This window comes from Nyctibius grandis, chromosome 19 (assembly GCF_013368605.1).
Source record: "Nyctibius grandis isolate bNycGra1 chromosome 19, bNycGra1.pri, whole genome shotgun sequence".
Lineage (NCBI taxonomy): Eukaryota > Metazoa > Chordata > Aves > Nyctibiiformes > Nyctibiidae > Nyctibius > Nyctibius grandis.
This window is the reverse complement of record NC_090676.1, coordinates 498,021-519,496: the sequence shown is the minus strand read 5'-3', so window position 1 is coordinate 519,496 and position 21,476 is coordinate 498,021. Positions and strand designations below refer to the sequence as shown.

General features: G+C 65.3%; 2 protein-coding genes across 2 annotated transcripts in view; both read right to left on the bottom strand.

The window, feature by feature from the left end:
- Positions 1–3,462: 3,462 nt before the first annotated feature.
- Positions 3,463–13,991, bottom strand: VSTM2L (V-set and transmembrane domain containing 2 like). The gene is made up of 4 exons (XM_068416358.1): positions 13,883–13,991; positions 7,098–7,267; positions 5,930–5,980; positions 3,463–3,863 (listed from the first exon to the last, which is right to left on the bottom strand). The coding sequence occupies exons 1-4, from the start codon at positions 13,989–13,991 to the stop codon at positions 3,555–3,557; spliced, it is 639 nt and encodes a 212-aa protein (XP_068272459.1). The 3' UTR covers positions 3,463–3,554.
- Positions 13,992–20,243: 6,252 nt separating this feature from the next.
- The window catches only part of CTNNBL1 (catenin beta like 1), a 46,413-nt gene continuing 45,180 nt past the window's right edge, over positions 20,244–21,476 (bottom strand). The window contains exon 16 of the mRNA XM_068416121.1: positions 20,244–20,497. Coding sequence (XP_068272222.1) covers positions 20,409–20,497 — 89 coding nt within the window. The 3' untranslated portion in view covers positions 20,244–20,408. The remainder of the gene's footprint in view (positions 20,498–21,476) is intronic.

Sequence of the window (21,476 nt, the reverse complement as noted above, 5' to 3'; positions counted from 1 at the left end):
CCCGGGAGCCCAGCCCAGCCTCCCTCCATCCTGACTGGGGGTGGGCAGGGAGGTGGCTGCTCTTTCTGAGCAGGAGGGCTATGGCAACAGGAGAGGAATTAGAAGAATTCTTTTAATTACCATGTGCCCCATGTAATAGAGCTGGTGGGGGAGCAACTGGAATCAGCTGCATCCATCGGGAAGGGGGCCTTGGGCTGCTGCTCCAGCGTGGGCACCCTGGTGACCCCGTAACGCAGCCCTCTGGTCTCGGGGCTAACAGAGCCCTCGCTGCTGAGCTGGGCAGCGGCACCGGCTGCGCACCAAGCCGGGCTCCTGGGGAGATGCTGACAGGGCTCAGGGGCTGCTGCCACTCTTCTCCCTGCAGCTGACGGGCACATCACACTGGGGCAGCGGGTCCCTGCCCTGGCACAGCAGGGACCAGGGTGCTCAGGTCCTTAAGGACAGCGAGGGCATGCTCCTGCCATGCCCCTGGGGACAGGGCAGGTCCCACCGCTCTGTCCCTGCTGTGACACCCCTTCCCTGCACGGTATCCGCGGAGGCAAATGCACCTTCCCACGCCGCCCCTTCTCTTGCTGGGCGTTACAGGCAGGGCAGAGGGCTGCAGGCAGGGAGGGCTGGTGCCTGCTCCCCCAGGTCAGTGCGTTGGTCACTGCCCCGGTGCCCAGGAGCCAGCCACGTCCCCCAGCCAGGCCCCCAGCACACCGACCGCACCGGGACACCCGCCGCGTCCCAGTGCCGCCTTGCCCCGGTGCTCTCTCCGGGCTTCTCCGTGTCCCCAGACAGAGGTTCAGCGCGGGTGGCAGGGAGAGGGTGGCCTCAGCCGCACGGCCGCCTGTCACAGCCCTTCTCAGCTTCGTTATCACCCCTGCTTTATTACAGGCAGAGAAAATTGCTTTTGTCTGAAGCCGGATAATGGCCAGAAGAGTGACTGCGTGGAAATGGCATTTTCATGAGGCTGGTTCCTCCCCAGCAGTGACTTGCATATTAAGCTCAGCCCGTTTGCAAGCGAGCCCGGGGGCTTCTCCGCTGCCCTGCCCGCACCCTCCTCCCCAGGCAGGCACCTGAGCAGCCCCCAAACCCACCAGGGTCTGGGACCGAGCTGGGGGCAGCACCCCGGGGTGCAGGAGGGGTGCCCAGCTCCAGCCCACCCAGCACCCTCGCCATCCAGAGGAGACCCGGCCCCAGCAGAGCCAGAGGGGCTGCACGGGGGGTGCAGCTGGGGGGGCTGCCAGCCAGCTCCCCCCGCTCCAGCCACCCTCCCCGGGGATGGGGAGCAGAGAAACCTGCATCCAGCCGCCTCCCCCACACGCAAACCCACCCAGACACGGGGAGCCCCACACGCAGCCCCCGGGCCGGGCAGCGCCGCAGGGTCCTGCGCCCACATCCAGCGGGGTCCCGACTCCCACTCCCGCGCCCAAGGTTTCACATAAACTCAGCGAAATTAATCTCTCCTAATAAAACCTGTTATTTTTAAAGCTTGCCTCTAGGTTTGGCAAATCACTACACCGCACCACAATATGTTTACTCTCCATTTGAGGTGATTTGCAGCCCTCCACCCTCCCCAAAGCACCTCCGGCTCTCCGTTCTCCTCCTCCGTAGCCTGTTTTTTATCGCAGCGGTGGCCGATGCCTCCCGCTCCCTCTGCTCCCCCCGTTCCCTGACAAGGAGCATCCGAGCGCAGCACAAACCCCGCGGCTCTGGCGCGGCGGCTGCTGTGGCTTGTGGCCAAGCAGGATCCCACCGGTAGCCCCTCGCCTGGTGGCTGCTGCGTGTCTCCCCCCTGCCAGGGCACCCGCAGGGTCACAGGCTCCTCTTTGCCCCCCTAACACCTCGTCTCTGCAGGCGAAACCCGCAGCGTGTGGCCCAGGAGCGCGTGGCTCTCACCGTGCCCGCGGTCCCCAGCCGTGCCATGCTGTGCCATGCCCTGCCACGGGCTGACACCGGGCCAGCGCCTTGTGCTTTTGTCACTCCAACGCGTGACAAATCACTTCGTGTCAGCGAAGCGAGAGGTGAGCGCCGCGGGGATTGATGGGCTGTGAAGCAGCCGGGGGACTGGGGCAGCTGGGGCCAGGCTGGGCCCCGCCAGCGCCGGGAGCTCCTCACAGAGCCCGGCCCCGGGGGGGACCCCGCTTTGGGGACCCCAACCTCCCACCCGGCCGGGGACGAGGCCTTTGCTCCAGAGCCCAGAGCCACAGGAGCCCACCCAGTCTCCCCCACTGCACCCAGCAGCCACGGTGCGGAGCAGCCCCCACTCACCTGGGGCATCCTGCACCCTCCGGGCACCATCGCTGAGCTCCCACCCAGCTGCGGCTGCAGCTTTTAAATGCTCTGAGCCCTCAGCTGTGGGTGATGATGCCCGTCCCCACCCCCCCCATCCCCACCCCACCGGCCCCAGCCCAGCACCCAGCAGCCCCGGGGGCAGCCCCAGCTGTGCCCCTTTGCAGCCACGGCAGTGCCAAAGCCACGTCCCCTCCCCACGCCGGGGACACAGACCGCAGACCCGCAGAGGCTTCGTTTAAAGAGCTTTATTGGCTGCGGCAGGTCTGGCGGCGGCAGGCGCGGTGGTGCGGGCGAGTGGTGGCAGGGGAGCGGCACCCGGCACCCCGACGGGGAGACCCGGGACCCCCCTGTCCCTCCCCGCACTCCTGTCCCCAGCAGCAGTGTCACCTGCAGGGGCACCGGGGCCGGGCTCTGCCACGCGCACCGTGACAGGAGCCCCTGGCCGGACCCTGCCCAGCGCGGCGTGGGGCTGCGGCACAGGAGGAAGGGGAGCTCAGCCGGGGGCGGGGAGCCGAGCCGGCACGGGCAGGGGGACGGGGCCAGGGCAGCCAAGCCCCTTCCCCGTGAAATGCGAAGGGCCAGGGGGAGCAGTGGGTGCAAGTGGGGCAGCTCCGGCGGCACGGCTCCCCGGGCACACGCGGGCCACGGGCAGGCTGCAGCCCGCAGCGCCACGGCTGTGCTGGGGAGCGTGCCGTGCCATGCCGTGCCGTGCCGTCCTTCCTCCGCTGAGCTCAGGCGTCGAGGTGCTGGGGTGGCGATGGGGCAGGGAGAGGGGACGGGCACGGTGTGTAGGGTGGGTGCTGGAACCGATACACGCGCTGCGGGGCTGGGACAGAGCAACTAAGCGGGGCCTCCTACGGGGACGGCGGGGGGAGCTGCAAAGCACAGGGGAGGGCACGGAGGGTCCCGCGGGCAGGGGACCCCGCCGGGCACCCAAAGCTGGGCAGAACACGGCCCGTGGCACCGCGGGTGGCAGCAAGCAGGGGGGTGCCCGCCCGCGGGGGGCTGGTGGGACAGGGACCACCACGCATGGGCGAGCGCCCTGGGCACGGTCCTGGCGATGCCCCCCGTCACGGACACGGTCCCGCGCCCACAGCGAGCCCCGGCACCGCCGCGTCGCGGGGCTGGGGGAGAAACCGAGGCGGCGGCGGCTGGAGGGAGTAAGGGGGTGGTGGCTGAGACGGGGCGGTGGGGCCAGTCTCTGGTGGGGGGCGCGGGACCCCCGCCGGCTCCGCCGAGTCCGGGGCAGCGGGGGGGGCTCCGGCACCCGCCGCCTACAGCACGCAGGAGGCGTCCGCCGAGCGCTTCCTCAGCTCCTTCCCGGCTTTGTGGGGGTGGTGGTGGTGCGTGTGGGCCGAGCCCGGCGCGGCGGGGTCCGGCAGCGGGGCGCCCCGCAGCTGGGTGTCCTGGGGGTGCCCCGCGCCCCCCGCCGCCTCCACCCGCAGGTACGCCTTCACCTTGTGGTGCCGCGCCTTGCCGTCGCTGGAGTCGATCACCCGGCACTCGTACGTCCCCTCGTCCGCCGGCTTCACCCGCGACAGCCGCAGCTTGTGGGAGATGTTGCTGCCGACCACCTTCACCACCTGCGGCGGGGCAGACGGGGGTCAGGCGGCTCCCGGGACCCCCGTGGCCCCCACACCCCCCACACACCAGCCACGTGCTGGGGAGGACACGGCGAAGGGGGGCAAAGCCGCGCAGGTGGCATGGGGGGACCCCGGCCCCGACTGCGGGGTGACGGAGGCCCCGGCGCGCACCCGGCCGTGCGGGGCTCGGAGATCGATGCGGAGCCACGCCGGCTAATTAGCTTTTCTACCAAGTTGATTCACTCTCAGTATTTATCACCCAATGAAATTTAAGACTTACTCACTAGCCCGAGCCGCGGCTGCTGCTGGGCTGGGTCAATAAATCAGATTTATAGCCCGCCCCGAGGCCCCTGGCTCTGTTCCCTATAATCACACGGGATGGCAAAGGCCATTTTTCTACTTGCCGCTGCATTTGTTAGCTGAGGGGTTTATGGTGTTTAGAAACGGGGCCGGGAGCCACAACCAGAGAGCTGCAAGCTCCCAGCCCAAGGGGTGAAGGAGGCGGCACCGAACGGCGGGTGTCATGTCTGTGGCCACCCCAAAGGGCAGCTCTGGGGCTGCCAGGGATGGGGGTCACAGAAAAGCAGCTTCAAAAAAAACCCCCTTTGTGTCGGGAGAGCAAGGAGTTGCTCACCGAAATTAACACCTGGGAAATTTAGAACCAATAAAAGAAAACTCCAATTTGCTGGGGGAAAAAATAAACCCATCCCCGCGGTGTTGGGTACCACACAGGAGAGGCTGGTGGCATTTCCCGCGGTGGCTCCGGGCAGAGCCGGCACCGGCCCCGCCAGCCCCGAGGGTGTTCTGGCAGATAAAGGCTGGCCGAGGGGTGCCCGACGCCGCGGGCTCTGCCCACGATTCACACCCGCTCGCAGCTCTGTGACGCTGCCGTTGGTTCTGGTTTGTCAGAGCCGCCCGTGGCGGCGCCTCGCCCGCGCTCATTTATCTCCTCCTTCCTGTAAACACCCGATGATGAAGGACATTTAAAATAACAAGAAAAAAAAATGGTTTAAAACTCGAGCCTCTCCCTGCTGGCCTGATCCGGAGGGGACGGCAGAAGCGCCGCACCCCGAGCGCTTCGGAGTCGATCCTGGTTACACGGGCACACGCAGCCGTGACGCTCCAGCCTGCAATTAACTGCCTAATTATGGTGAAAAATGCAACGGCTGAGCTGAGCGGGAGCACCAGCCCTGGACGGCTCCGGCACCCGCCTCGGCCCCTCCGGCCAGGCTCCGTGCAGCCGCGCTGTCCGTGCCATGGGACCTGCCCTCCCTGGGCTCTAACACAGCACCAGCTCCCGGCCGCGCATCCCTGCCTGGCGCAGGATTCGGCCCCCAGGCCCCTGCCACAAAATGCCTGTGGGCCCCAGCTGGCATCGGGCACGGGGACCCACCCTGGGCACAGGCACCCACCCTGGGCACGGGGACCCTCGGCCCCGAGGAGCAGCAGGTGCCTGGCAACCCCCGTGCCCCCTCGCTCGCTCGGTGAAGGGAAAAGAACCGAGCCGGAGGAGGCTGCGAGGGCAGGGCCGTGGTGGGAAGCGTTGTGCAATATTGCCCCGTTCCTGTGGAGCCCCCCGAGGTGGGGAGGGCAGGGGGGGGGGACACGCGCCTGGCAGCGGGAGGCTGAGCGCGTTTATTTTATGTAACTGATTAGTGTCTCCTCATTCTGCTCACGTGAGCCTAAATGGCTCTGGGAGGCTCATCCGGGGAGTAAATGAGATTATTTTCTCAGCGTAAATGTGTCCCTCAGATGCCGACAGGAGCCGGACGGGGCTCATGGTCCAGGCTGAGACCCTCAGCACTGGGGGGAACGGGGGAGCTGCCCCTCGCCCTGGCTGCTCCCAGCGCCGGGGCTGGGGGGATCCAGCCCACTCACCCCGGCGTCACCAGCTCGAGGCACGGCAGCACCAGCAGGACCAGTAACACCCCGCCGCCTCCTCGGCCGGGGCACCCGGCCTTGCAGGGACACAAACCCCAGGAGACCCTCCTGCCCCCCCCAGCTCTGTGTGGTGCTGAGTGCTGGCGTCGCAGGGGAACGTCCCAAGAATCGTTGGCCAAACTCACGCTGATTTTTGTCGCGTCCTTCCCGGGCTCCTCCTGCGGCGACGCGGCAAGCTGGTGGGAGAGCGGGGGGGGGGGAGACCGTCAGCTCGGCTGGGAGGGGGCAGGAGACCCCAGACCCCTGCGCACCCCGAGAGCGGCTGCGGTGGCGTGGGGTGGCTGCCCCAGGGGGATGGCTGCTCAAAGGGAGGAGGAGGAGGAGGAAGGGGGCTGCTCAGCCCCAGCAAACCCAGCCACCCCGGGCGGATGGGAGCCACCCCAGCAGCACGGGGCAGCCAGGAAGGGGAGGGGATGGCAGCACTGCCACAGACGGGGGGGACAGTGGGGACGGGGTGCTCGCCCGTGGTCCCCGCCGCAGCTCGGCTCTGCCGGTGGGTGCCCCCCGCGATCCGGGGCCAGGGCCCTGCTCCTGCAGCATCGCCACCGCGGCAGCGAGCCCTGGCCCCGGCTGCCCGGGCATCGGGGGTCCCGCTGCGCCATGCAGCCCACCCCCATGCCCGCTCCCGCCCCGGGCACCCCTGCTCCCCCCCAGCCCCTCGCCCCCGCAGCCCCAGGCCCCCCCCGCAGCGCTCCCCAGCCGCAGCCCCTCCCCGGTGCTCTTCTCGATTTATGGTAATACCAGGAGCGGCTCTGCCAAAGACACAACAATAACGGCTCATTAAAACACCCAGAGCCGCCGTCCCATTCTTTGGCCCTTATCTCTGTGTGAACAGAAAGAGAAATAAAGCGACAGCTGTTTGCCCGGCCCAGTACACACGGGCACGAACGAGGGGGGACGTGGGGACGGCTCGTGATGAGGTGGGAGAGGGCACAAGCACAAGGACAAAGGCTCTGCCCGGGGTCAGCCCCAGGGGACGGGCCACGCGGCCCCTTGGCTGATGGGGAAGGGTGGCCACCACAGCCCAGCCTCGCTGGCCACGCTGGCCATCCTCGGCGCAGCCGTGCGCCCCGGGCAGGGGTCCTGCGCCGCGGGACCCCCAGGCTCCTCCCTGCCCATGAGCCTGGAGCGGGGCGAGACCCCGGTGTTTGCAGGTCGGGTCAGCGCTGGGGATGCTGCGGTGGGACGGGGACCCCCCCCGAGCCCCAACAGCTGCTGCCAGTGACCCCCCGGGCGGGCACAGGGCTCTGCCTCCCACTGCTGCTGCCGGAGGGGGAGGACGAGGGCCGTTACCTGGCTGGAAGCCCACGTCTGTTTGTCCGTCCAGTCCCTGTGGTTGCGGACGTACCACCACTGTATCTCAAGGGAGTAGGACGGGGAGCCGCTGCCGCGGAAGGAGCACGCCATCTCCACGTCCTCGCCCGCCCGGGCCGTCATGTCGTGGGGCGTCTCGGTGAAGAGGGCTGCAAGAGACAGAGCGAGGGCTGCGGGGACGTGCCACCGCCCCGGCGAGGGACGATGCCACCGGCCACGCAAGCGGGGTCACCAGGAGCCCCCGGCCCCCCCCGCTCCCATGCCGCCCCCGGGACCCCCAACCCAGAGCGGGCACGGGACCCCCGCGCCCCCGAGATGTACTACATCAATAAAGCACCATCGCATCCCCGCTCAGATCGGGGCCCAAATAAAAAACAAATCCTGGCTGAACGCGGCCCCAAACACTCTCCCACACGCCATATGGTTTGCTTTCCTCGCTCAAAACAAATATTGTTCGGAGATGTAATTAGAATTCTTTTCATCTCCTCGGGAGAGATTAGTGTTCCTCTGTAAAGACGGCCCCGGCGTGCAGGTCACCAGCAAATGTTATTGTCACAGTCTGCAGTGGCTTCCCCCCAGCGTGGCACGGCACGGCACGGCACAGGGGCTGAGCCCCCCTTGCTGGCACGGCTGGGCCTGGGGCTGCAGGCAGGGGCTGCGGGGCGCGGGGGCCACCTGCCCCGTCCCCACCACCCAAGGAGCATCGCTTGGGGCTGGCGGCAGCACCGGGATGAACCTGGTCCTGCTGGGACCTGCTCCAGCGCCGGGCCGGCCAGCCCTGCCCGTCCCTCCTGTCCCTGCCCATCCCTGCCTGTCCCTGCCCATCCCTGCCCGTCCCTCCTGTCCCTGTCTGTCCCTGCCCATCCCTGCCTGTCCCTCCCAGCCCTGCCCGTCCCTCCTGTCCCTGCCCGTCCCTGCCCATCCCACTGTACCCGCACCAGGTGCCCTGTGCCCTCCCGTCCTCGCCGGCCACCTCGTGCCACCATGCGGGTCCCCCCGCTGCCGCCAGAGCCCCCCGGGACACGCAGCTCCCCGGGGCTCCTCGCCGAGCCCTGATCCCCTCTGAGAAGGAATTATTACCAGCCCCGATGGAAAAGTTAATACCTTTAATATCTCCCCGTCCCTCCGGACGCGTGGAAATCCCATACACTGATCGCTTTCCTTTAATCCATCTCAGCGGGGGACTGAGGGAAATACCCAGCGTAAGGGGTTTAACACGCCCGGGGCTCCCGGCGGGGCTCTCGCACCCCCCTTCGCCCGGGACCCCGGCACCGGCAGGGGCTCCGCACCGGGGAGCAGAGGGGATCCAGGCCCTGGGCAGAGCACCCCGAGCCCGGGAGCGGGGCGGCGAGGTGGGGACGGGTGAGTCTGTGCGGGAGCAGGCGGCACGGCAGAGCGGGTGTGGGACAGACGGACGGACACCCCAGCCCCTGCCCGCCCCCGGCCCCCCACCGTCCCCCTCCCGCCGCTGACATTGGTGCCGCGTCCTCCCGGCGCAGGGGAGGGGGCCGGCGGCTCCGCGTGCTTTATGGCCTGCTGCCCGTCACAAACCGGGAAAACCAGGACCCATAAATCTCCCAGGAAACAAAAATCAGGGGAAATAAAATGAACTCAATGGGGAAACACAGATAAACGGAATTGAAAACGCCTGCTGGGACAGCTTGGTGCTCTCATAAACCCGAGATATACCGGCTGCCGCGGCGGGCAGGGGGGCTGCCGGAGCCGGGGGAAGGGGAAGGGGGGCTCCCACCTGCCCTGTGCCAGGGCAAGGCCAGGTCGTGCATCGCCCCGGGAAATGACCGGCCGGACCCCAGCCCTGTCCCCCTGCCCCGTCCCCCTGCAGCCCCTGCCATCCCTGCCCCTGCCCCGCGCAGCACACGAGCCCACGCAGCCCCGGACCCTCCCCGCTCCCTGCCAGTAGCCACGCTGGCTTCCCCGGCCCCCGCCTCGGCTGCCCCAAGGCTCCAGCCGCCAGGACGGCCACGGCTCACGCAGCGGTGTGGGCACGCAGACAGGTTAATGTTGGTGTAAACACGTATCGGGGGCGATTAAATATGCATTGGACATTTGCAAATGCAAGTTAATCACCTCGTTAGCGCTCGCGCTTGCTCCGTGAGTTATTTACCCCCCTGACCCACCGCAGCAGTGCTCAATCACACGCTGCATCCCCTGCCCAGCCCCTCGCCAGAGCCACAGCCGGGCCAGAGGCCACGGTGGGGGCTGGATCCGTCCTGCACCGGGCAGAGACAGGGGCTGGGGGTGGCTGGGAAGCCCCTGGCCCTGGGGGGGGTGCAGGACGGTGCCGCCGGAGCAGCCCCTGCCGCCCCTCGTCGCTCCCTCCCTCCGGCTGCCGCTGCCGGGCCGTGGGCTGCAGGCGAGCGTGGCTTATTCGTCCCTTCACAAAGCTCCCACCACAAGTCACCGTCTATCACGCTTTGGTGAGTCAAGACACTCAAGGACTAATTGCCGGGTCAGCCTCACGCTCCTGTCACCACCCACCGCCCTCGCCCCGGCTCCCAGCGCAGACGCCGCCAGGGCACCCGTGCCCAGCCGGCAGCAAAGGCTCCTGCGGCGCATCCCGGCACGTGCACCGGGCAGTGACCGGGGAGGGACGGGCCCTCCTCGGTGCCACGGGGCCCCTCCGCCCCTTGGCACAGGCTGCCCATGCAGGGATCACCCCAGAGATCAGGAGGCACAGGAGGCATCCACCCCCCCGCGAGGGACCTGGGCGCAGACACCCGGGTACCGCTCCAGCGCGCTGGCTGTGCCGGGCCCCCCGTCCCCGCAGCGGGGACACGAAGGCTGCTGGCGCGTGCTGAAACCTCCCCCCTCCTCCTCCCTCTGCCCATTAACATCTGGGCACGGATCTCCCCTGACAAGCCTGCGAGCGGGGATGCTGACCCCAGGGCACCAAAAACACATCATGGCCACACGGCAACGCACGAATACAGCGGCACGACGGCGGCGTCACCAGGGCAGGGAACTCCGGCCCCAGCAGCTGTGCCAGGGCAAAGCCAAGCGGCCGCAGCCTGGCCCCGGTGCCGTGGCAGTGATGCTCCCCGCCAGCAACTGCCCTGGCCAAGGGAAGCCCCAGGCTGGAGCACCGCGAGCGCTGGCCGGGGACAGGGGGGCTCCTGCGGCACGCTGGGGACAGGAGCGCCATTCCTCTGCCCCTGTTTACTGTCATATTAGCAGCAGAATTAGCTCAAATTTGCAGCATAAATTAAAAAAAAAAAAATAAATCCAGCTAATTTGGTGATTGTGCTCAGGCCAGAGCTCACCTCACCAGGGAGCTGGAATTAACCTTGAGACCTGTGAGTATTTCTAACCGAGCCATTAGGGCTGGGCTGCCCCAGCTCCTGCCCTCCCCGCAGCCCCCCGCTGCCCAGGCTTCACCGCCACGGCAGCAGAGACGCCGGCGGTGAGAATCCTGCCCCAGCCCGGCCCCGGCTGCCAGGAGCCTTCCCCAGGCACGGGGACTCGCTGCTCCCAGCCGGGGAGCCGCGGTGCTCAGACAATTCCCTCCCGAGGGGGACGAGGAGGAGCAGTTATTTGATAGTATAAGTAGGGAAAACCTAAAATGGCCTGTTAGGATGGCTCCCAGCGGGACCTCGGCAGCGCTGCGCAGCCGTCCTGCAGCTGCCACACGCTTCGGTGCTGGCGTCTGCCAGGGGCCGATGCCCACAGGCAGGGCACCTGGTAGCAGGCAGGGACCGGGATGAGGCAGACAGGAGCTCTGCTCCGCTGGAGATCAGCCCCCGGGTCTCACGCCCAGCACCCAAAACCCGAGCGATTGGCACCGGCAGCCGCTGCAGAGAGCTGCCCACGCCACGCATGGTGCCGGTGCCTGCCCCGCAGAGCCGCCAGCGCCCGGTGCTCGCGGGCACAGCACCCGCCTGCCCCGTGACCAGTGGGCTCCCCCCAGAGCAGCTCCATATGGAGCATGTGGTGTGAGGCACCAAAGCATCTGCCAACGGCCCCGGTGCCCGGCCACGTGCCGAGGGGACGGCCAGGAGGGAGATAAACCCGCAGCCACGGGAAATGGCCACGGGGAAGGAGCCCGGACGCAGGCAGAGCCCTCGGCGGATGGGGCCGGGAAGCGCTGCCCGTCCCCAGGCACACGAGTCCTTCCTGCACCACGAACCAAAACCCCAGAGCACCCGTGACAGGGAGAGCACCCGAGCAGGTCCCCACCGGCCCCAGCAGCAGCACCTGCTGGTTAACCCTCCGGGCCCCCACTCCCCACCCCAGCTGCCCACGGCGCCCAGACCGCGCGCAGCCGCACCGGCTGCTCGTTTGATTTGCTGCCTCGCTCACGGGGAACGTTATGATTAAAATTAGCTGTCACTGTCCTAACGTAATAATTCCCAGTGTCTGGCCCATCGTCTGTCAGCCTCTTCAAGGGAGAAGAAAGCCCAGGCGTTTGATGAGGAGAGGTGTCAGAAGTAATTGCGCTGAATGACTGCACGAACAGCAGCAGGAAAAACACATCGGGTGGAGAATTCCCACCAGGAGCCGGGAAAAAAACCCGGCAGAATGCAAAGTGTTTATGAAAGTAATTGATAGAATAATCATCGGGGTGTGTGAGAGAGGAGAAGGGCAGCGCCCCGGGGAGCCGGGGCACCGCTCCCTCCAGCCCGCAGCCCTTCAGCAGCAGCTTTACTGATGGTTTGCGCTTGCCAACGACCGAGGCAGGAGCCAGCCTTCGCCTCCCCGGTAACGGCTCTGCCTGCCCTGCTCCCGGAGCCGGGAGCTCGGAGGTGGCTGGAGCCTCCCAGCCAGCGCCGGTTCGGAAGCCGATGGCACCAGCCCAGCGTGCACAGGCTGTCTGCAACGGGGGCATGAATAATTGAAGACGCCAGCCTGAGGAGAGGAGAGAGGAGAGAGGAGGAGAGAGGCAGCGCTGTGGGTAGCGGGGGGATGGCGAGGGGGGATCCTGCGGCTCGGGCGCTCTCCTGGGGGCAGCGGGGCAGATGGAGCCCAGCCTCGCCCCAGGCAGAGCCTTTGTTGTGGGGGCAGGCACAGGACTTGCTTTGACTGAGACTTTCCCCCTCCCGAGCGGCCCTGGCTGCCGCGTGGGCACAGGCACATCGCTCACACCCAGGGGAGGCAGCGTGGGGCGGTCACAGCCCCCTGCCCACGCCTGCCCAGCGCCCTGCTCCCCTCCAGCTCCGCCGCTGCAGCCAAGGCAAAGAAAGACAACAGCAAACACGCTCCCGGGCTGTGCCAGACCCTCGCGGCGCAGCGGAGGCTCCTCCAGGCCGCCTGCACGGGCAGCGATGGCGGCGAGCTCCGGACGCTGCCTGCTGCGGGCAGAGGCTGGCAGGACCTGCCCGTCCCCGCTGGCCACGGCCAAATCCATCCCATCAGCCCTGGCCCCTCTCCTGCTCCACGGCCCCGACCGCCGGGCTCTGGTGGTGCCGAGGGAAAGCTGCACCAGCGAGTAATGAAATGATCAATCTCCGATCTGCTAAACAGCAATTTATAGAGGTTTCCAGCGCACACAGCTTTTATCAAATTGGTATTCACCTGCTGAACACAAACGGCTTATTATACATGACCCACTTATTCACTGCTTTTCGGTATCGTTAATAAAGGTTTCTGTTGTGATTAAGTGAGTTGCTGCAGAACTGCTCACGGTAGCAACCTGTAATGTGTCTCCAAAGTGCACTCGCCCTCCCAGAATATTTCTTCTCCTTCGCTCCCCGCTCCCTCACAGCGACCATTTCACTATTTATTTGCCTATCGCTGAGTCTGAGGGGAGCAGCACCGGCTAATGGAGGCTCTTCGCCCACACCTCCTGCCCGCACGCCAGGTCCAGAAGCCCTCCTGCCTTTGCCCCCCAGCGCCAAGGCCGCTCACCCCTTCCCCGCGCAGGCCCACGCACCGCATCGCTGCGGGACCCCGCACACCGCCCGGCCCCGGGGCTCCCCGTGCCTGGAGGCTCCTCGGGGCAGGGGCAGCTCCCTCCGCTCGCCGGGAGCTCCGGAGCCGTGCGAGGGGGCGGCTGCGACCGGGACACCGGGCACCCCGCCCGCACCCCGCGGTCACTCCTCAGGCTCAGGTTTACACCCGCCCGTGTCACCGGCAGGGCAGGGGGGTCTCGGTGCCCTCCGCCGAGGGGGGCTGTCACCTGCTCAGCACCCCGCGGGGGCGAACTGCCCCCCGCGCCGGGACAGACGCTTTCACGGGGGGTACGGAAAGGATCCGCCGTTCCCAGCGCCGGGCTGGACCCCGGCCGAGCCGCCGCGCACCGGAGCCGCCGAGGAGCCGCGGCCGGAGGGGAGCGGGGCCGGGAGCGGAGCCCGCGGGGAGCGGGGCTCCTGCTGCCGGCGGCGCGGGGCAGCGCACGGCGGCGGGCACGGGGACGCACCGGGCAAAGCCCCCCGGTCTCGGCAGCCCAGCGGCGGGGCCAGCGGCCGCCCCCCAGGCCCCAGGGCCGGGAGCGGCGGAGCCCAGCCCCGGCTCGGCCGGGCCCCCCCCTCCCCGCTTCCCGGCTCCCCGGAGCCGCCGGCGCGACGGACCGCGACGCGGTGCTGCCCGCGGCGGCGGAGCCCAGCGCTGCCGCGGGCACCGGGACCCCCCCGCCACCCGTCCCGCCGCCCGGGCAGGGGCCGCCCCGACCCGCCGCCAGCCCCGCACGGCCGAGACCGCCGGGGACCGGCACCCACGGGGACCGAGCCCCGGGAGCGCTCGGAGCGCAGCCACCCCCCCGCCCCGGAGCAGCCGCCGCCGGAGCCCCGGATCCCTCCGCCCGCGCTCACCGCTGCCCGCCGCCGGGGCGTCCCACGGGGGGTGCCGGGAGGCGGCGCCGAGCTGCAGGTAGAGCCCCAGGCAGCGGAGCACCCGCAGGGCCAGGGCCAGGGCGCCCATCTTGCGGCGGGCGCGTCCGTCCCGGGGCGGCGGCGCCGCCGGGCCGAGCCCTGTCCCCGGGGCTGCGCGCGGTCCCGGCGCCGCCGCGCTGCGGAGCTCTGCCCTGGCGCGGAGGGCGCCGCGCGGCGAGGCGGTGCCGCGGCTCGCCCGGAGCCTCCCGCGCCCGGCGGAGGGATCCCGGCCCCGCGCGCGCCCCCGAAGTTTTTCCCACGGTTCATTCTTAAACTGCGCGGGGCGGGGCCGGGCCGCCGCCCCCCCGCGAGACCCCCGCACCGCCCCGCCGGGACCCCCGGGACCCGCCGCACCGCCCCGTCGGGACCCCCGTACCCACACGAGACCCCCCGCACCGCCCCGCCGGGGCCCCGCACCGGCGGAGGCGGCTTCAGCACCCGGGACAGCGCCCGCCGCCGCCGCGCGCGGCTCCGGCCGGGTACGGCCCGGCACGGCTCGGTACAGCCCGGTATGGCTCAGTACAGCTTGGCACGGCCCGGCCCGGCCGCCTGCGGGGAGCGATGCCGGGGTGCAGGGCTCAGGGTGCGGTGCCCGGGGTGCGGCTCCCGTCCTCTCCCCGGCAGCGCGGGGAGCGGCTGCACCTCGTCCCTCGCGACAGGGAAAATAAACCATTTATAGAGCAACGAGACGCTCAGAGCGTTCGGGAGCAGCACTCGGGCTCCCGCACCCCTGCCCGGCTCCCCGGGGTGCCTGCTGCAGCCCTGGGAGGGGGACAGGAGCTGCCTCCCCCCCGCTATGGACAAGGGAGGTGGCAGGTCTGGGGGTGGTTTGATGCTTTTTTTTTAAAAAAACATTAAGGGAAGAGCAAGGGCGCGATCCCCCCCGCATCAGGGACAGTCGCACGGTGCCGGATTCGTCCCCAAATGAACTCCCGGAGCTGGGGTGCGTGTGGGCTCCAACGCCCCCGGGGCCTCGCTGGGGGCAGCCCGGCCGGGCAGGGAGCTCCCCCCCAGCCCTCCCCCAGGGACCAAGGGCTGCACCGGAGCACCCCGCTACGGGGCCAGGAAGGGCAGAGCTGCTCCTGCTGCAAAGGTGTTCAATGCGACGGGCGCGATCCTGATCTCCCTTCGGCTCTGCAGATCCGGAGGCCAAACACGCCGCGAGCACCGGCCTCTCCCCCACCCTGCGCCCTGTGGCAGATCAGACCCATGGCACCGGCACCGATACAATTCATACACCTGATGGGAAAAGTCTAAACATGTAAAGAGGAGCCCGAAGGGGGGGTATCGCCTCCCTTCCGCGCTGGAGGGAGGCCCGGCCCAGGCTCCACTCACGTGATATTATCTGTGCGCTCCGTAGCGAGCTGGAGGATATTTTGCTCTCTAGAGAAACAGTAAAAATCAGATTATTTCAGGTGTTTTCTGCCACGAGATGACAGATGCTTGCTACAAAGAGATGCTTTAAATTGGACTTGATACAACCCGTGTATCTTCGCCCTCCCCTCAGCAGGGTTCCTCCAGCAGCAGCAGGAGCGTCGCTCCCCTGACAGCCCTGCGAGGTGCGGCCCTGGGCAGGGCCCCGCGCCCGACTGCAGCCGCTGCGCTGCCTCGTACCTGTGTCACAGAGCAATAGCTTTAAAAAAGTTCTACCTTCTGCAGTGTTTTCCACATGTCAGAATAAAGCCCAGAGCAGAGCGCAGAGCATTGATCTCTGCCCAAATTCATTACTCCCTCCAGAGTTAAAAGCCGGGGGAAGGAGGGAGCAGCAGTGAGGGACGAGGCGGGCGCCCGCAGGTGCTGCAGGCTCTGTGCGGGGCCCAGCAGACGGGGAAGGGGAAGAGCGAAGCGTCCGCACGTCTCGGGCGCACGTGGAAGGTTTCATTTTCCTCAATTTGAATTAATCAGTGAAAAGGGCCAGAGCAGATGCTGTCTGCCCTCGCGGCCACGCAGCCCTGATGAACCCCCGCGTCTCTGACAGGGAGAGGAGGGAGAGGAGGGAAGGTCGGTCACACGCACGAGCGAGAGCAGAGCCAGCAGCTCCTGGCCCAGAGAGACACGAGGTCCCTCATCTGCTCGCCCTGGCTCTGGCACAGCTGCGCTCCCTCGCCAGGCTCCTGTTACAGCCGAACGTGCCCAGGGACCTGCTCACGAGGATGAACCGTTCCTTATCTCCGGTAGCGGCAGGTTTTCTGCTGTTTAATTTCACACATGCCGTTGATTCTGCTCAGGGTGGGCAGCTGCAAGATGGAATCCAGCAGCCGTTCCCACCCAGCGGCACCGCAAACACCCCGGCACCACCGCGCCCGCCGCGATCCCCCTTGCGCCCGGGAGGTCTGTGTGCCGAGCTACCCCGCAGCTGCGCCGCCAGCGCGAGGCAGCCAGGGAAGGAAAAAAACCAAACAATAAAAAAAATCAGCTACTGCAGCGCGAGGGTTGCCTCAGGCACTATTTTGAGATTCACCTTTCCAAGGGTCTGTGCGGGGCACCCTGAGGCTCAGCGCCCCGAGGCTCAGCACCCCCGGCTCCGCGGCACGGCAGGATGCTGCTCTCGGATCCCTGCTGCCGCAGCTGCTCTCGCCCCCGATGCTCCCCCCAGGGCAGCCGGTTCCCCATCCCACAGCCCCCCGCCCTGTGGGGCCGGGCACGGAGCCCACGAGCCAGCACCCAAGTCTGCGGCTGCCTGGGAGAGCGGGTCAGGTTGTCCATCTCTCTGACGGGCAGAACAAACACCCTCCGCATCGATACCGAGCTCCTTTCTGATACTTGTTTAGAGACTTGACAATCCCTGCATGAAAGGATTTCCTCCCGCAGCTGAAGTCTGATGTTCCTGCATTATTAGATTATTTGCAAAGGTCTGTGCGCGCTGCAGGAAAACAACGCTGCCAACGCCCAACGCTACTGACACCCAAATGCTGCCGACACCCAACGCTGCCAACGCCCAAACGCTGCCAACGCCCAAACGCTCCACACCTTCTCCTCCACACGCCACCGCGGGCGCGCTGGCCCAGGAGAGGGTTGGGGGTACGGAGGGAGCCCTGCCCCGGACACACCAGCCGCGGGGTTCAGACCCCAGCACCACCACGGGCTCCTCAAACCCTTGTTTTAAGGACCAAAAAAATCAAATGCAAAAAAAAAACCAAACCCCAAAACCCCAACCCAACCTCCCCTTCCCCCTCCAGATTATTTACTGCCGTATGAGAAAAGCCTTCCCTGAAACCCAGGTCTTGAAACAAAAAAAATTGTTTAAAAAAAAAAATCAATAGTTTAAGTGACTTATTTGTGCGGCTGGAGGTTTGTTTCCCGATTCTGACAGCGTCTCTTTGTATTTAGTGCGGCCTGGGCCTCTCTGCTGGGATGTCAAGAGAGATTCCTCAGCCACGATGTCACTCGATGTCACTCGTTTCTCCCCGTTCAGAGGCTCGGCCGGGAGTGGAGCTGAGGGGGGATTCAGACACACAGGGAGGATGGTGCCGGTGTCCCGCAGCCGCGGGGAACAGCCACCAGCTCCTGTCACCGCCAGCAGCAGCCGCTCCCCGGTCTCAGCCTGGGGCAGCCTTGGGCTTCCCTGGGGGGAGCAGAGCCCCTGGCACTGTCCCGGGGTCCCTCTGCAGAGGGAAGGGGGAGCGTGGGGCGACGCTCCTGCGGCAGAACACCCTCCCTCTCCTTTCTCTTGGAGCGCAGGTCTCCCACCTCCCCATCACCAGGGCGCCTCATCCATCATGTTCCCTCTAATTAACTTCTAATTTACCTCTTTAGTCAAATCTGTTTACAATCACAGACAAGAAAACACGACCCAGCGAGAGGTGCAATGAAGACTGGCCTCTCTCCCCGCACGCTCCGCTGCCTCCGTGCCGCAGCCCAGCCTGGCCGGGCACCCAGAGCACGGGCACCCCTGGGTGCACCAGCCCCGCGTCCTGCCCGAACCCCGCACCAGGGCTCGGCCATCCCTGCCCTGGGAAGGGTTCAGCATCTCCCCACACACAAGATCTCCCACCACCTTCGAGCCCTCGGGGCTGCCCCATGTCCCACCTGGCGCCACTGGCACACGGCCACCCCTGGGCAGGCAGGGGAACGTGTGGACATGCCAAGGGCTCACAGCTGAACCCAAACCTCCCGCCCTCACCCCCGCAGCTCGGAGCCCAGCGGCTGCTGCCCGGGGTCTGGCCGCTCCCTCGCCCCCCTCCCAAGCCCACATTCAGCCCAAAAGCCAACAGCGATGCTGCAGCCCCTGAACTTAAACCCAGGGCCAAAACAACCAGAAGGGGTTAGACCAGGGATAAACCCCCCTGCCCACAGCCTACAAAGGCTTCATTAAGAAAATCCGTTGGTATTAGCTGGACCCTTTAATCCTCCCCCCATTACCCTAACAACATTCTCCCCAGCTGCGAAGGCTCACAGCCCCATCCTCACACCTCCAAAGCTTTTCTGTGATGCTCAACATTACAGCCAAGATGAGCTGGCCTGGAGCAGCACATTAAGCTGAATAATTACCTTAATTAATAACAGCGGGCGCAGGTGGGCATCTCCCAGCAGGGCTGTGCTTGGGGTGCAGGTGCGCGGCGGTGCCAGAGGCTCCCCCACCACAGGCGAGGGGCGAAGCCTCCCTGCCCCCGGCACCGCACCGAGGAAACCTGCTTGGGAGAGCGGCCCCAAAGCCAGGTCACCATGTATTGATCACCACCCTCTCCCCCTGCATCTCCCCCTCCTCACCAAATTTCATTATTTATCTGCTGAAGATACGCGCGGAGCAGGGATTTCTCCAGGCAGGAGCATGAGGGGCGGCAGCGCGAGCCCAGAGGCCAGCCCGCGGGTAGGGACGGTCCCTGGAGCAGGGGGGGAGTGGAGGGCTTCTCCAAGGCAGGACCATCCCGCTGGCACGGGGGCTGCCGCTGCCATCAGGCCACTCGGCAGCGGGTTCCCCTTCTCTCCTGCCTCAAACCTCCTTTCTCCTCGGCTTCTTAAGCACAAGGGTCCTGCGAGAGCGAGAACAACAGATCATCTTCCAGGAGGAAAACCAGAGACCAGCTTTGACCACGGATCCACTGTGGTGTGGAAAGGGAACAATTCCCAGACTCAAGTAACGTAAAAAACTGAACACATCTGAGAGATAAAGGAAAAAAAACACCTTTAAGGAAGCGGGTTGAAAACAGAAGAAAGAAATGAGGAATTCAAGCAAGTTCTGCACCACAAATGTATTTTTGCAGCCTTCTGTAGCTGCTGAAACCACGACTTCTGTGTTGATCCCCTGAATAGCAGGGTTTGACAGCACCCAGGCCAGCAGTGCCGGCGCAGGCATGATTGAAGGAAGCCTTTAAGCTTCCCTGACAATGCATTTTTCTTGGAGATAAAAAATGAATGCTGCCAGCATGCAAATCTCTCTAAATTAGGCGAGGCCCAGCTTGCTGGAGCCGCGATGTTTTGTGATGACAGTCATTAGCTTTAGCAGAAGAAAAGAGGATGCAGGAAAATATTCTCAGCTACTTCTCGTCCCAGCTGGGAGCCAGCGCTCAGGGTTTGGCAGCTGAGATCTGAACTGACCCCGCCGGTGCCGAGGGGGGCAGAGCACCGAGCCACGGCCTGAGCCGCTGCAATTAGTCAGGCGGGCAGAGGGAAAGCGCTCGGTCCCCCTGCAGCTCCCACCACGCACCTGCCAAAGGCTGCACGAGCGGGGTGTTCCCTCTTTTATTGGGAACTTATTGCCACTATAAAAAGCCCAACTCCCCGTTCAGGGATCAGAACACTGATTTCCTACGGTGCAAGCGCAGCCGAGCCCTGAAGCCGACTGGGAGGGGAAGTCACTTGGGCACTTCGCTGATCCCTTCCCCTCCTCCTCGTTGTGGGTATGACCTGGACAGACTCACGCCAACGGTCCCTGCAGGAAGGGCGATGGCTGACAGGCCTGTGCCAAAACCTGCCCTCGGTCCTGACTCACCTTCAGGGAGGGTCAGCAGGGACCGCTCCCGTGGCCGACTCCTGCTTTCCCTCTGCCACCCAAGAACAGCCACCCTGGACACCCACGGACACCTCAACCCCCCCAGCTCACCTCAGCACAGCGGGGTGTACATCTTATCAAAGCATCAGGCTGGAGTAACTCGCTAACAATCTCTTGAGCTGCCTGGGCTCGCTCTTTACCCTCCCACTCACATATTATTATATTATATTGTTTCACACTGATCACTGCAGTTTGACTTGGGGAAAAAAAAAAATATATAAAAAAAGGAGAAATCTCGAGCTGCCCCACTGCCAGGTCCGGGGCTGCACTCCCCCTCGCAGCAGGGTACTTAAACAACAAACAAGGAACTAAAAAAAAAAAGCAAACTATCTTTAATATCTCCCAAATCCCGTTTAGAAGCAGTTTCACAGAAACATCACTTTTATGGTGCAATCGAGGCCGGAGGAGGGCAGCAGGAGGGAGAACCGGACGCCGCGTCCTCGTGGGCAGACGTGGGGTTTGGCCCCCGAGCCCTCAGAAGTTCTCCAGCAGCTCCAGGATCCGCTTCTGCTCGCTCTCCCGGAACTCCTGGTTCTTCCCGTCCCCGATGTTCTCCGCGTACTCTGCGGGGGAGAGAGCACACAGACACCAGGCTTTGAGCGAGGTACTGGCGAACGACGGGCAACTTCTCCTGCAGATACCACAGCAGGATCTCAGCCTACACCCACCGCAAACCACTGACAGGGCATTCGTGTGAGGAGCGTTGATGGTTTTTCTCCCCAACCCCAGCGTTAAAGCGCTGCACAATAAACATCCACTGACCCCACAGTAAAAGCTCTTGCAGCAAACAGGCTGCAGCACACCCCGAGCGGTGCCCGTTCCCCTCATCCCTGTACCAGCTCCCTCCTTCCTGCCACCAGAACCTGCATATTCAAAGATGGTTTAAAAAGAAAAAAATGAGAAGCAGGTTTTGAGCTGTGGAAGTGAGGAGCTGAACAAATCTCAGTGCATCAGGAGCAGCCTGCCTGGTTAGAGCTCTCCAGCCCCCGCCTCCTCGCATTCTCTCTCTTCTCCCTAAACAAACACAACAGCTTGTATTCAGCATCTCAATGGTAAGCTGCTGCGGAAAGTTTGCTTTAATATTTATACGTTCAGCACTGCTACATGCTTCCGAGCTCCATCAAAGCCTTTATTCTAAGAGCACTGAAAGGAGTGAGGACAGGGAGAAGTTGGCTGATGTGGGAGTCCTCCCTCCTGCGAGCACGCTCCCTCTCCAGGTACAAGAGAGAGCTCTTTGCCAGGCCCCTGGGAGAAATCCTTTGAATATTTATAAACTGCTCCGGCACCTGTAACAAGAGCAGGTGGGTAACGCTGAGGTTTGCTGCACGTGAACCCGACCTCGCTGTCCCGGAGAAGGGAACCAGGCTTAAAAAAAACCAAACTTCTCCCACCAAGGTTTTATGTATTTACTTTTTTGTTTAAAATTCCACCACTTCAGTGAGACGGCAAAAAAATAAAATGTAAGCTCCCTCCGCCAACAGTTAAACAGAGCTTACACATTGCTGTAGCTACACAAAGGGAAAGGACCTAAGATTGGTTTCT

Coding starts and splice junctions, on each gene's coding strand:
- VSTM2L (XM_068416358.1), bottom strand. CDS start 13,991: ATGGGCGCCCTGGCCCTGGCCCTGCGGGTGCTCCGCTGCCTGGGGCTC. Junction 7,268..13,882: donor CGCCCCGGCGGCGGGCAGCG/GTGAGCGCGGGC, acceptor TGTCTCTTGCAG/CCCTCTTCACCGAGACGCCC. Junction 5,981..7,097: donor AGACGTGGGCTTCCAGCCAG/GTAACGGCCCTC, acceptor CTCTCCCACCAG/CTTGCCGCGTCGCCGCAGGA.